Source organism: Myiozetetes cayanensis, unplaced genomic scaffold, assembly GCF_022539395.1.
Source record: "Myiozetetes cayanensis isolate MyiCay16 unplaced genomic scaffold, myiCay2020 scf10, whole genome shotgun sequence".
Taxonomy (NCBI): Eukaryota; Metazoa; Chordata; class Aves; order Passeriformes; family Tyrannidae; genus Myiozetetes; species Myiozetetes cayanensis.
Window position 1 is genome coordinate 30,278,816 of NW_026086605.1, and position 14,766 is coordinate 30,293,581.

At 39.8% G+C, this 14,766-nt stretch overlaps 2 protein-coding genes across 31 annotated transcripts in view; both read right to left on the reverse strand.

Moving 5' to 3' along the window:
• Positions 1-14,766, reverse strand: part of ANK3 (ankyrin 3) — a 304,909-nt gene that overhangs the window by 194,048 nt on the left and 96,095 nt on the right. For 4 of the 30 annotated variants that reach the window (XM_050340472.1, XM_050340444.1, XM_050340491.1 and 1 more), the window contains exon 1: positions 11,033-11,577. The exons of 1 other annotated variant lie outside the window; for it this stretch is intronic. In XM_050340472.1, the coding sequence (XP_050196429.1) occupies positions 11,033-11,146 (114 nt within the window). In that variant the 5' untranslated portion in view covers positions 11,147-11,577. Of the gene's footprint in view, positions 1-11,032; positions 11,587-14,766 lie in introns of those variants that run through there. 25 more of the 30 variants (XM_050340415.1, XM_050340396.1, XM_050340363.1 and 22 more) reach the window with 18 other exon arrangements.
• TMEM26 (transmembrane protein 26) overlaps positions 1-14,766 on the reverse strand; it is a 386,732-nt gene that overhangs the window by 14,476 nt on the left and 357,490 nt on the right. The gene's annotated exons all lie outside the window — the stretch shown is intronic.

Consider the following 14,766-nt stretch of genomic DNA (forward strand, 5'->3'; position numbering starts at 1 on the left):
CGGATCTTGTTTGGTCACAGCGTCTCTTGGCTTTCCAACCTAAGGCAGATTGTGCATGTGGCCTTTCAAGCTGAATTTATTGCATATGTTCAGTGGTTCTGCTAATTGGACCTATGACTTGACCACAATTCAGTGAGTTTAGCTTCAAGGATGACAAGCACGTAGGTCAACAAGAAAATACATACAGCGTTATAAAACACACTAGATTTAGCCCTTTTAGATTAAACTCATGCACTTCTAAATCCAGGATTTGGACAACTTTCCTGTAGACTGGGTGGGCTAAACAGAAACAATTCTAAAGGAGCTTCACAAAATCTTTGCAAAGAATATGGGTTTCTATCTGCAACTTAATTAGTATAATCAGTCATTGTAAAATAGCCTTTAGTCAATGGCTTGGTATACTATATTAAAAAAATTAGGCTAAATAACCGTAAATTGAAGATTTATACTGAACACCAAGGACTATAACTAGAACTGTTACCATGCATAATTCCTCTCCACCAAAGGCTTTTTAAAAAGCACAAACTTCTTGAAAAAACACATTTCTCCAGAATTATGTCAAGACATCAGCAAAAATGTTCATGAGAGCTGTGGACACAGCCAATAGGTCACACACCAGGGCAGCACTGAGCAACTCAGAGGTCATTAAAAAACTATAAACCCTGCATGGGTCTTATTTTGTAGCAATAGTCCTTATGCAAGACATGCAAAATATATTCTATATACTAAGAACAGAAAAACAGTCAGCGCTTGCTATTTAAAAGGAGATCCTTAAAATGCACAATAAGAAAAATACAAAGGTATTTTATGGACAGGAAAATCAGAGATAAAATAAATTGCTTAAGATCAAACTGGAAGAGTCAGTGAGAGAATCCCTGATTCCTTGTTTGCTGCTTGGATGACTTGGAAGTTTGCATACTTCTCTTTTTTATGTGGGCAGTATGTGCTGAGTGTGCAAAACATTTATTAAGCCTTCTTTAAGCATAAACAGACAGTCTGATGTTACAAAAAAGGTACACAGAAAAATATCAGATAGGAACATCAAACAACATATACTTTTCCATAACTGTTAAAAAGCGTTGGCTGTTCCTCAGGCTGCCCTACTTAGAAACTTTGATTGTGCACCCACTGTCATGAGACATGTTTTCCTCTCAACATCTTTTTAATCTTTTCAGACTGGTAGAAAAACAGCAGTCTTTAGTTATCAGAATTTTGATGTTTAACAGCTTCAAAGTGCTGGTGGTTTCAAATTAAATCAAGTGGTAGGAAAAACTAGGACTGCAGGTATCCAGTACATTCACCAATTCTCCTTGAAGATGTTTTTTTTTTTTGCTTAGATGGTAAAAATGTAATAAAGGAAACCTTTCCCACCCACTTCTCAGCAGTACTTCACTATGGGATGTTTTAACTTTTCAGAGTGTTGTGTAAGAAAAAGGAAACTGTCCACAGCCACCCTCCAGAACATACTGTCTGCTACTGCCTGGCAAAAAAAAAAAAAAGAGCCTCTTTTGAGAGAGGTTTCCTCAGTACTACAGGAAAATGCTGCATTTGCTCTCACACAGATTGAGCCTCTTTTCTAGCTTTCTGCATCACAAGGTGTTTGGTACCCCTGTGTCTACTCTTGGGGGATCTTCCCCTCAGGCACAGCGAGCACCCTATAGCAAGGCTTATTCAGGATCTAGCCAGCACTCTAATTCTGAATAATATTTCCATTAATTTACATACAGCCTGAGCATGAAATCATTAGCCTCAGCACCAGAGATGATTGCTAGATTCATACAAATCCGAAGGGAGCAGGAGAACAGGTTACAGACTGAGATCACTCATACACTGGTATTTCCTCACAGGCCAATGGTAAATTCAGCAGATGAGATGGTTGAAAATGCTCAACATTAAGCTAGTGATTAATGAATGGGAAACAGCTGCATTTTCAGAGATACCATGGTAGGGGTCCAGAAGGAGTGGTGATGCAATTATGAAAGAAAAAAAGCTGTGTGGGAGAATATAAAGTTATTTCACCTATGAAGGAATTTCATCTAAAGCTATTAATGCCTGTATTTAGAAGACATTCTGATTCAACTCTGGAAAACTGACTGTAGCTAACTACAGTCAGTGCCTCAGTTCTACCTTTGTAGAACCTCTATCTATTAATAAAATTGATGTTGGGAAGTGGAGGCAATATCTATCCAGAGGATACTGCACAACTTTGCTTTTCTTCAAGTTCCCAGAGAACACTGTGGACCACCTCCAGCTGGGTGAACTTGAGGACAACACACAGGATATGCCACAGGGAAGGATGACTGCCGAGCTACCTGTGAAAATCTTGATTAACTGAAGGAAGTCAACGATGGAGTTATTCCACATCCTGACATTTGCAAGTAATTCACCAGAAAATAAACCAATGTGCTCAGAAGAAGGTGAGTTCCACAAATGTATCTTCTAACAACAACAAACAGGGCAGGTAAAAGTATGGTTTAGTAGAGGGCACAGACAGAATTGTATCACATAGTTCCTTATTTTAATGCTGCCTTTAAAGAAAGCTCTTTAGAATATGCATATCAGTGTGCTCTAACTGAAAGGTAGGTATCAACAACTTCACTGACTTCTGAATTGTTCTGAGCTTTGTGAACTCAGAGTGCGATGCAGGAATTGCTGGTGATACTGTAATTTGAAGAATTCTGAAAGAAAGGAGACAGGAGTTTGAAAGAGATTATTAAATTTTTTATCTAATGATTTGTTCTCTTCAAATTGTCTTTTCATTAAAAATAGGATTTATAATTCCTTTAGGAATCCATGACAGCAATGGAACAGAATCACACTGTAAACGACAGAGATGAAGAAACAAATTATTTATACACACCCACAGCACTTCTGAAAACACTGCTAACAACTTTGTGGACAGCTTCTCCCTAAGGACCCAGGCTGGCCAACAGCACTGGCTGAGCCAGGCTTTCCTGGAGCCACTGCAAAGGGAACATGCTTCCTCTGAAATTAAAGCCCTTGCAGCACTACACAACCTCTCCCACTGTAAGTGCTCCCTACCACAGATGGAGACTCACTGTAGGAAGCGGGAGATGCCTCGCTCAGGGCTATGGATGTGCTGGTGCAAAACACACAGTTGGGCAGTCACAACCAAATAAATCCCTGACCACTATCTCCCCTCCTGCTCCTGCCCTGAACACAAACAAACTTACTCACATCGTACATGCATTACAGATGTTTTGCTGGGTATAAATCCTCTACTTGCAGAGGGTATGAGGTTCTGTACTCAGGACAATGAGAGCACAAAGATGCCACACGAGCAGCTGCTCACCAGAGCCCCAGCCCCAGCCTACAGATCATACCATCATTAGTGGAGAGGGGTCTTTGTGGTCACTCCTCATGGCTAGTGAACTATGCAAGTACGTGAATTCATTTGGCTACCAGTTGCCCGTAGTCTGTCAGAGCTCGAGGATTTGCATAATGATGGTGCTTACTTTAAAAATATGATTATGCAAAAGCAGCCACTTCAGCAGCTCCAGGAAATCCTTTCACAACAGTCACAATTCAGCAGTTACCTGTCCCCTCTTCTGAGTCTCCTCTCCACACTCTTACTCCAGCAGAGCCTGCTTACTTAAGAACATCTTATTTCAAGAGGCTGCGGCCACAGGGTTAAGGACAAGCCTGTATCTCAGAGCTGAGTTGACAGGATTTCACAAAAAAACTATATACTTTTCCCTTCCATATTCTACAAAAATAAAAACAATTGACATATTACACCTTCATCCCATCTATACATATGGTACTTATAGGAGTGAGCGTGGAATACACGAATGTAATTCACAGAATGGTTTAGGTTGGAAGGGACCTTAAAGATCATCTAGTTCCAACCCTCTGCCATGGGTAGGAATAACTTCCACTAGAGCACGTGTCCCTTCCTTCACAAGGGAAGCAAGGGACAAGATCACAGTAGGTTTTTTTGTATTTATAGATTATTAATTATTATTAATTTAATGGGTGAAGCACCAGGCACACCTGGGACCCTGACTGGCTCCTGATAGAGATGGGGTCACCCAAGACACCAGGCTTAATGCCACTGGTAGAGATTTTGTTGAAGTAGCCCCCACTGGGCACTATATGTCATATTATACCCATTAAATAAATGCAGACATTGTATATAACTTGGGACAGTGGATAACTTGTTAAGGTACAGACCTTCATTTCCTGCTTGTGCTCATTAGCAATCACTGTGTTAACAGAGTACTTGGATACTATCACTTTCATCAAGAAGTAATTACTTTCATAAAATCCCATTAATTTCAGTTGCATAAATATGGAGTAGAATATATTCTGCATAAACTATGATATCAGAAACAGAAGTGAAACCCTTCTATCTCGTACTTTTCTCTTTAATTATGAATTATTTTCAATGAAAAAAATAGAAACATACTGAAATTAATTCTCAAACTGAGATTTAAAATTGATACATAAAACTGTGATGGCACAACATGCAGCTGGCCCCGTAAGTTGAGAACCAAAACTGGGAATGGAACACAGCTGAACCCCAAAAAGCTAGGTAAAATACATCATTCAGGTTGTTGAAACAAATCATAAGAAGTTTTCTAAAGTTTTCAGATGAAGGTGACATGTCCTGTATCTTTTTGCAACTACAAAGGCAAAATAAAGTTTTAATGCTGGTACATAACACAAAGGGCTTAAACTGCTTGTGTACATCTGAGGGTACTAAATCTCATGTGGTACCAATTAATACTACTAAACTAATCATAACTTTTAGCTTATTTGCAAAATTATTATTTATTAAAAAAACCTCCAAACAGCCCAGAGTGAATTTTCTTTTCAATTAGCAACACAATCTTATTTCAGTCTAGTTCTCCTGTCCACATTAGTCTTCCTTGAATAAGTACTAAAGAAACATCATGGTGGATTTCTCTTCCAAGCCACCACACGGTGATTTCTGTAAAAAATAAAAACAAAAGCTGACATTTTCCATGGGGGGCAGTAATTACCCACCTTGCAGAGCACTGGCCAACAAAACAGAACTCCACAAAACTACCACATCAGGCAACAGACATGTGAGAAAGATTTTTAAAAGTGTTATACGATCCCAAACATCCACCAGAGACACCAGAGCCTGAGCTGCTGAGTGCCCAAAAGCTGAAGCTGCAAGGATGGAGGATACTCAATACCTTGAAGATGAAGACATGGCTTTAACTTGTCTCACATGCACTGAATTATCCTCTGAAGGCACCTATCATTTTGCATTTAAAATATAAGGCCATAGCTCAAGTTAGACAACTGAAATGAGGAACAATGTGGGGCAGCTGTACCATCTCTGTTGAGCTCATCATCTGAAAGAGGCCCCTCTCCATCCCATTCTAACAGAGAGGCATTATTTTAGAGAGGGCTAAAAGGTTTCAAACTGGTCAGGCAACACTGGGCCCCATCAAGCCCTTGAAGCCCTGTTCTCTGTCTCTGTCCTGTGCTAGTCCAGCTGCCTCAGCCAGAAAATCCCTGATATCACTCTACTAATGGCCAAAATTTTTGAATAGCAGCAAATCCAGCCCTTTATTGTTCGAACTTCCAGGCAAATCACTGTGGGAATACATCAGGCTTTGGATGGGAAGGAATTTTATTTTTAATACAACTCACAACTCAGACTTTTTTTTCTTCTGTATTTCTTTCCTCTATCCACATCATATACACCAAGAGCCTAGTTCTCAAACCCCCTCATCAAACTAGGTCTGACTAACTCTTAATTTTAGCAGGTGCTCAGTCAGTTCCTCTAGTTGACAAGTATTTTGGCTCTCAGTAACAAGCATTTAGTGAATGGCCATGGGGTACAGATTCAAAGCATCCATGACTTATCCTGAAGCCATCGATTCAAGTAAGTTAAAAGCTTGAAACAAGCAGAGCTTTGACTTTTGGCAAAGGGTTGAATATATTCATAACCACATAACTTGATTTTTGCTTCAAAAGCATCCCAATTCCCCCTTCCCCAACTCTCAAAAACAAAAACAAAACAAACAAAAAAAACCCCACCAAAAACCCCACCAAAAACAAACCCAAAACAAACCCAAAACCAATCCAAACCAAAACACCACCAGAAAAAATCAAATCCACAAAAAAACCAAACAAGCCTGAATAGAAAAAAAACCCCAGAAGGATAAAAGATTCCATTAATATCAACCAGGTACTGGAAACAGGATTAATTTACACTCACTGAGAGTTCAGCTGTAAATCTAGTCACTGAGCTATCTTCCCATAACATTGTTAGTCCTCCCTCTTCCCCATCTCCTCCCACCACAAGCTGGTAACATTAAGCATAACACGGTTTATAACCCAAACTGACATTTGCATAGTAACTAATGGCCATTCATTGTGACTGCACAATCCTGAGGCAGCAGGAAGGTGAAGAGGAAAAGGTAAATGTTCCAAACCTGCCTAAATGAAAATTTACAAGTGCAAAATTTTTCCTGGGTTTATAAACAACGAAGTAACACTGAGCAGTGCCCACTTCAAATGATGCTGTAGTGCTACCCACACAATACAATGCAATAGTTTCATTCCTTTGGGGGTCATCTTCAAAGCAGGAATTGTTTTTCCAGCTGAATAGAAACACTTTCACCACAGAGCTCCGTGCTAGTAAGAATTCAACATTGTTAGTAGATATCTCATCTACCAGTGCCCCTAAACATCTATCAAAAAAATGCCTTTCCATTTAATCAGATTTGCCTCTGACAAAGCATCATGTCAAAAACTAAGGATAGGACTGGAATTTTTCTCACACCTAGAAAAGATTCACTGACTTAACAATTTCTCTTTCAGACCCTAAATAACACAATTTGTTCACTTACCATAGGTCACGTTCCCAGATGTTAGAGCAACATCTGCCTGGTTTGTGCCTCAACACAAATGAGTTAAGGAACAATCATTTGTGCCCAATCTATCTGGATTCTACTACTCTCAGTTTCAACTGTTCAGAAACCATGAAACAGATCTCTAATCCATATTTGTTTAAAACCCACGGAATTACTATTTTTTTAAAAAAAAGATGGGGATTTCTACTTGTTATCTGAGTTAAAAGCTTTACCTGGTAATTGGCAGACTTGTTTGGACGTGAAAGTTGAGGTTTGTACTAAAACCTTCACATAGCTGAGATCTGTAAAACGTTTGGCAGCCCTGAGAGAGCTGTGGGGAAAGGAAACAGAGAGCTGCAGTGGGAGTCTCCCAGCTAGGAGATGATGATGATGATGCCCTCCTGGGGTCCTGCTGCCCCTGGGAGGTGTCTCCAGCTCTGCTAGGCTGGGCAGTCCACACCATCTCTCACAGGCAGGCCCTTAGAGATGGGAGCAAAGCCCAGCCCAGAAGATGCATGAGCTCCTCCAAGCCACATGAGCAGCTGCACACCTACAGGTTGATCATTCCTGACACAGCATTTCAATTCATATCCATTAGGAAATTGCAGGGCAACTTTTCCACTGTACATGAAAGTTAAATAGAACCTTCAAACACCACGAGTCTTGTGATGAAATTAGCAGGATTTGTGATGCTGGCATTCACTGCTTTCCCTGCTGCCCACAAGTTTGCAGCAGCACAGGATGTGACAGCAACAGCCTTTAACATCTCAGGGACAGCAGCAGACTTTGCATTACGATCAAATTATTCTGTGTTCCCAAAGAACACACAAGCTCCTGAGCACTCCACACAAATGGAAATCACTTCAGCCCTTCTGAATATTGTATAAAACATAAATCATTGAGTACGTGCCAAGACCTGGCCTTCTGCTATGTACTGAACAGAGAATATGAAAAAACCCTCTGAGATTTCACCTTTATTTTAGGAACGGCACTGACTAAGCAACTAAATTCTTTCCAGACATTATTACAGGATAAACAATTTTTAGTTTTCACAAACCAAACTATGCATGACAGAGCTGCACTATAAAGTATTGAGCAAGCCATCCTACCAATCACTCATTTTTATGGGTGGCTTGGCTTGTTCTGTGATACCACTTAAGGCTCAGGTCTGCCCTTGGATGTACTCAAACTATTTGCAGTGTAGGACACTGCACAACCATCCAGAGGCAGAACTGCATGAAGCTGCAATATAAATTTGAACAGAACTGAGGGGAAACCTGTATAATGCAGACCCTTCACTTGCTGGCCTCATCCCATTCTATTGCAGGAGTTAAACTGTAAGGTCTGAACCTTTCAGCACAGGTTTGGAATGTCTTGAATCCAGGGAAACAGAAGTGTGGTGGGCCCACTGGGCACAGAAGCACAGCATCTCTACAGAGCAAAGAGCAGCAGTCTGAGATTACCTCACCTTGAAAATAAGTGGGATTGGATATCATACAGGGTTTTGTTTTGTGTGTATTTTTAAAAAGGTCATGTCTCTCATACAAGTATTGAAGCAAGCCTTAACAGAAATGTTATTACACTGTAAATTGCTTAACCAGTCAAAAGCAGTGAAATATTACCCTCAGACTGCAAACCTCCAACTAAATAGGAACATAAATCAGCATGACTGTTGCTGGTATCATCAAGTCTAGGACACTGGGTGCACCCAACCAGCCTTACTTTCTAACCATTGGCTGCCTTGGGCTCCTTACTGCATAAATTATCCGGAAACATTAGCATTCTCTGTTGTTCCAATGTGATTGGAAGACTCCAAAGGATATTTCTGCATACTGCCTAAGCAAAGGGTTAGCTTTGTGCAGTATCATGTGATCAACAAAAAAATCCCCGAGTACTGCTTGCTTGTGGGTGGTGCAGAGGAACAAGAAGTGACTCACAACTCATAGTGGAAAAATTGGGGGGAAAATGTTTTAAATAGTCAGGAAAGTACAAAATGGCAAACCACAATTATTGGACTTCCTACGCCCTATGTACTGGGTAACAAAACCATGTCTTTGATATGAGAAGACTGATGCCCAAATGTATAAGTGTTAAGTTAATCAATTGCTGCTTTCTGCTCCATTCTCCTACTAGGAAGGGCCTCTACATGCCCTGAATCCGCAGAGTCCTAAGGAAACCCAGAAAGAAACTGGAATAAGCTACCAAATACCAGTGTGACACAAAGGGGTCAGGGGGAAGGAATCCAAAAAAATCATTTTGTGGAGCAAAGGCTCTCTATTTTCTCTTATTCTTAAGATTCAGAAACAAACCCACATATTTCACACAAGAAAGAAATCCATATATTTGAGATTAATAGGCAGATATTTATCCATGTGCCACTCCGGTTGCTATGAGATTTCCTTTCTACAGCACAATGTTGTATAAACAATAAAGCGTTTTTGTCCACAAAGCAATTGTCTCACCTCACTGAATCAAGAGCCTCTCACTCACATATCCCTTCTATATTGTTCTAATTACGAGCTGTGAGGAAGCACCCTCACACAAAGACGGTATATGGATATGGTTGGGAACGCTATTGTTAAACTTCAGCACATCAAGTACAACGTGGGCTTCCTGCAGCATGAGTAGAGTTAGCTGAGAGACTGCACATTTTAGCTCACAAGCCATAGGTAAATATGGGTTGATAGGCAGCTCCTACAATTCTTTACTGCTGGGATCATTTTCAGCAGGGGATGGGGGGGAACCCACCCTGACAGATACATTACAGACCTGCACACAATCTGAACAGCAAACAAGAAAAATATTACTAATTCAGGCTAGTTTCAAACAGCAGCACCTCAAAACTGACCTCCAAGACAGCAACTGATTTCCATAGCGTTCCTTATACTGGAAGATGACTCAGAAGATCTATAATGTATACATTCATACAGAAAAAAATACCTACAGTTTAGATGGCTGCAGCAAATGTACTGCAGCATGTTAAAGAGTCTCCTAATGTGCTCACTAGAACAGAAGGCAGTGGGTTTCTGAGTGCTTTTCATTATGTATAGTACTGCCAGGGCAGAGAAGAAAGAGAAAAGGGCAGGGAAATGCTGACTCTCGCCCAACCAAAAGATGCACATATGTTAGAGGAAATCTACATGTCATTTAGGAAGCACATGCACCATTTCTCTGAGCATATGAAGATTAATCCAATCTCCCCCTTAGGGGGATTTCACTAAGGCACACAGAATTACTACATACCCAGGTTTCTTTTAAGACAACCGGCTCCTTGACATGTTCTTGAAAAATTATAACAAAATACAGCCAAAGACAAGAAGTCGTGGCAGGGCCTTATTTCTATGGAGCAGAGTACAAGGTGTCATTTCTAAGGACATATCCTCAGAGCTGCCAAAGTGGCTGGCCTCTTTATCTGTCATTATGCCACAAACCGTAACTATTTTGCTTTATACCTTAGAGAGAAACAGTAAGCCTGGAATCACAGAGGCTCCTGAACTGAACAATGAGCAATGCAGTGCCTACTGAATTTTTCAGATCCTAGTTTGTTGAAGGGTTTTCTGCAGCTAAGACATATCTACAGCAGAGAAAAACCAGGCTCTGTGATCTCAGTCACATATTTCCTTAACAAAAGAAAGTTGCTAATAACAGATTGTTACGGCTCAGTTCTCTAAAGCACCCCACTGCTAGGAAAGAGAGAAACACTAAAACACCTTATTTTTGTAACATTATCCCAAAAATGGATGTTTCAGAAGCCAAACATGTGACACAGTCCCAACACAAAGAAAAAAAATCTGCCTGCACACATATCCCTTTTAAGTACATGTATGTAAGACTAAACTATTATGCTGTTAAACCTACGAGAAAGCTCAGCATTTAACCTCGTATCATGGTTACAAACTATTTTCAACTCACAGACAGTTTGCATATCACGGTAACACAAGTGGGAAATGAATGCACACCTTCTGCATCATCACTGCAATCAACTAATACCCAATTAAACATTCAATTGCTTTGCAAACCCCACAGCCGTGGATACAAATGCTATTTTACAATGTTAACAAATTACTCTGACAGCTACCAGGTTACACACAAGAACAAGCTTTGATACTTCAATTGCAAGGTAAGAAAATTAAAACAAAAGAATCTCTGTCAGAATTTGGCACAGATCTAGATACCTTTTTCTTCCGATCCCGGGATCTTTTCCTGTGTTTTCTTTTTTTCTCAGTTTCTTCCTCAGCATTTATTTCTAAATCCCTGTTTTTCTTTAACTGTGATGCTGCGTGAGCCATAATGCATTAAAAATCCTTTACAACAATGCTCCCTTGTAAAAGGTGATTTCCTCGGGCACCTTTAGCCAGCCCTTACAGCAAATGTTCCAGTGATGGGAAGGAAATCTGTGACCAGAGCCAGGAACACATTCAGGATTCAGAGATCTCGCAGAAGCTTGCAGTCACTACAGAAATACATAGTTGCAGATTTCTTCCTGTACCTTTCTGCACCTGAGCCTTTATAAAACAGTGCAGCCATCGTAATGCATTTAACGTAATGAAAAAGACAGCTGGGACAGAGAAAGCTGTATTATGGCTGTATCCCCTGCCACCAGCTGGAAGTGTCTAAGTGACTCCACTGTAGGGGGAATGCTGAAAAGAAGCGCTTTCTATTAAAAAAAATTCCAGAACAATAACATATGCTGCATTGTTTTTTCTTCACTAATCTTCAAGCATGTTTTTAAAACCTATTAAAAAAATGCAGTGTTGCTGATGTACATTTCTCAGCTAGTTTTGTATAGTAAGCCATTTAACCTATAATGAAATGGAGTAGCTCCTACTTTAGGTTAACTGCTGATGGTGACAAAAAAAATAAAATAAAAATTTCTTTTTACCATGGAGACTCTGACTGCATTATGTAGAAAACAATGCATGCATTGCCATATCTTAACAGTGTGTCTTTTATCCCATTTTTCAATTCCAATGCATTTTGTGAGAGAGGATTACAGAAAGCCCTGTTGTCTTTTTTCCCTTTTTTTTTTTTTAAACATACTTATTACAACACATCATACAGAGAGAAAGATGCAATCACACTAGTGTGTGAGACAGGCATTTAATTCATGGGAGATTTTCTGGCACCGTTCTTTTACGTGGTCAGAAAGGGAAATCGGCACTATTTCCATGTAGTTGGAAATGTACTTTTAGGCTTTTATGTCAAGGCTTGCTTCAATCATCTTACTATTTTTGCCACCTGAGTCCTCAATGACTGCAGCTTTTGAATATTCATTATGGGAGGTAAAATAGCATCAGTATTAAGGCCTGCAGGAGGATCCTTTACTAGGATGAACACAGAGCAAGCATCTAGTAAATAAGGAACCATATTTTTCTGTACAAATATGAACAATCAGCAGCTTGCCTCAAGACTGCTGATTTTAACCTTTCCCAGTGTTCCTAGTAGCATACCTCGCAATAATGAAGATTAGCATTTTAAAGCAGTCTGATTTCTCTCAGATAAGAATCAAAAGTCTCTTCAAGTGAAACCAGTGTATTTTATATGGTACTAGCATTCCTTTCCAGCAGGAAAAAACACAAAAAACCAAAAAAACAACAAACAAACAGAATTTGTTGTAAAAATTAAGTTAAACATAAATCTTCAGAGCACAGCATAAAATCCAGGGAGGTCTCACAAGGTTGTAAATATTCTTTTCCTCAACTTGAGACATTTTTTGAATTCTGGTTGCTGAGGTCCAGTAAATGATGTGCACCCATTGCTTTAGTAGTTTTCACGTAACATGGCTAAAAGTAAAATAACCTTTTAAATCTCTAGAACCCAAACTACTTTGAACACATTGTATATTGTCCAAAAGGCAGCACATAGTGCACTATTTGTCTACTGTTCACAGGCTAACAAACTAGGTTTACAAAGTTCTTCATTTTTGAGTGACTTTTAAGAAATGTTCGAGGATGGAGACCACAGTTATGTGACCTTAGGGATTTTATTTCCTGATGCAGTCAAATCAGAGGTTCATGTGTGTATCCAAAACTCCCTGTACCTATATACCATCATGTACCCTCTCCCTATTCCTCCTCAACTGAAAGACCACTGAAACCTCTTATAATGCTGCCATTGGAAAGCTGTGGGGAGAGGAATGTTGCACTTGGGCAATGCTCGGTTTTGAACCAGAATCAGTAAATTCCAACTTCTCTACGTGCTGTAGAAGCTTGAATAAACATATTTCTATTTTTAAAAATGCGAAGACTAAACCCCAAGGATGCCCAGAGCATGTTTTCAGCTGTAAGGCATAACTCCAAGCTGTCAAAGGCCACATTCAGGCAGGTATCTGGATTTTGGCCTGGCTCTCCAACGAAGCCCAGGGCAGCAGTGAGAAGAATAGAAAAGGGAACTGGTAAGGCTGCTGGTTTAAGGGGGCTGCAGAAGGTATCTCGAGAAGGCTGGTGGAGGAACTATAAAGTTTTGGTGGGAAACGGAAGACTGCCTTGTGTCCATTAAAAAAAAAAAAAAAAAAGGGCAGAGAAAAAGCACCCAAGGCTTCACTTTCTAGCTTACAAGCTTCCTGCATGACCTTGGCAGTTATCCTCTCAGAAGCTTCCTTCTCTATAAAATAAAGTTGACATTAGTTCCCCTGTCTGACAGAACACAGTTATTAGCAGGGAAGTGCACAGAAAATACAGCAGAACCAGAACTGAAAATGGATTCAACAAAATTCAATAGAGTTGGATCCCTCTTATTCCCATTTCCATCTGGATTTGAAAGACTCATGAGCCTTTGCCTTAGGAAACCAACTTCTTATTCGAGCCACGGCTGAAGTGAATGCTGCTGCCATTCACCACTTGCTTGCTAATCCTGTGACGTCCCATAAACCTTTTAACCATACTAGTCTGTAATTAATGCCTAAATAACCTCATTAAATGAAAATACAAATAATGTATTATAAAGTGCTAGGTGTTTAAAACACTTGAAGCATACTTCTAAAAGTGTTGGCACAGAGAGTAACACGCACATCTGCAGCTCAAAAGCCCAAACGCCACCTTAAGCACAGGTCCTATTCCATGCGGGTGGAAAGCAGCCCAAGCTTTTATTAATGAGAATAATACTAAGAAATGAGGATAATAAGTGAACTCACCCAATCCCTTGAGATATGCATAAGTTGAAGGATTTTATCTGTCAGCCAAGACTCCTTCATCCCAAATAACTTCTCAGCTAATTAACCAATTGGACTCAACATGTAGATGTTTTTATCATGTGGATTACAAACGCTGCTTGAACTACTGAGTCCAAACCCTGAATTAAATTTCAGAAAGCAAAAATGCCTTTTCAAGCTAGAATTTTGAGAAATTAGGGTTTAGGATCCCTTACAGTTGGAGAGATACTAAGTAGGGAGATTTTGTGTAGCTTGCAGCCTGGAACAATCTTAACCAGAAAAGAGGTTACAAAAGAAGTGTGAGTAAAAGATTCAGACTCCTATGGAAAAGAGACTGTATATGTGCAACTTCTGCTTTTGGGGAAATGGTGAACTGGCACCACTGACTGGAAGGTGATATGGCACTGCCAGATGAAAGTTGGATGAAGTGTGAAGGTTTTCACGCCAGATATGTCATAACTCACTTCAAGGGAATTAGGTACTGGAAATCTTCATTAAGTGCTTCTTTTCAGACTTCAGTAAAATAATTAAGCTATTTGATTTCACCCTTAATTACAAAGTTAATGAAATGCCAATGAGTGTTTCAGCACAATCCATAGGGTCCTGATAAAGAATGATAAACTGTATCTTACTTGAACAATGGGAAATTTACACTTTCTGTTAGCACAAGGATAATGTCTGCTTAGCTTCATCTGCTCACAAAGTCGTAATAATAATGGCTGGGAAGTGATTTTATCAACTTGAAACTCAAGTATGTCA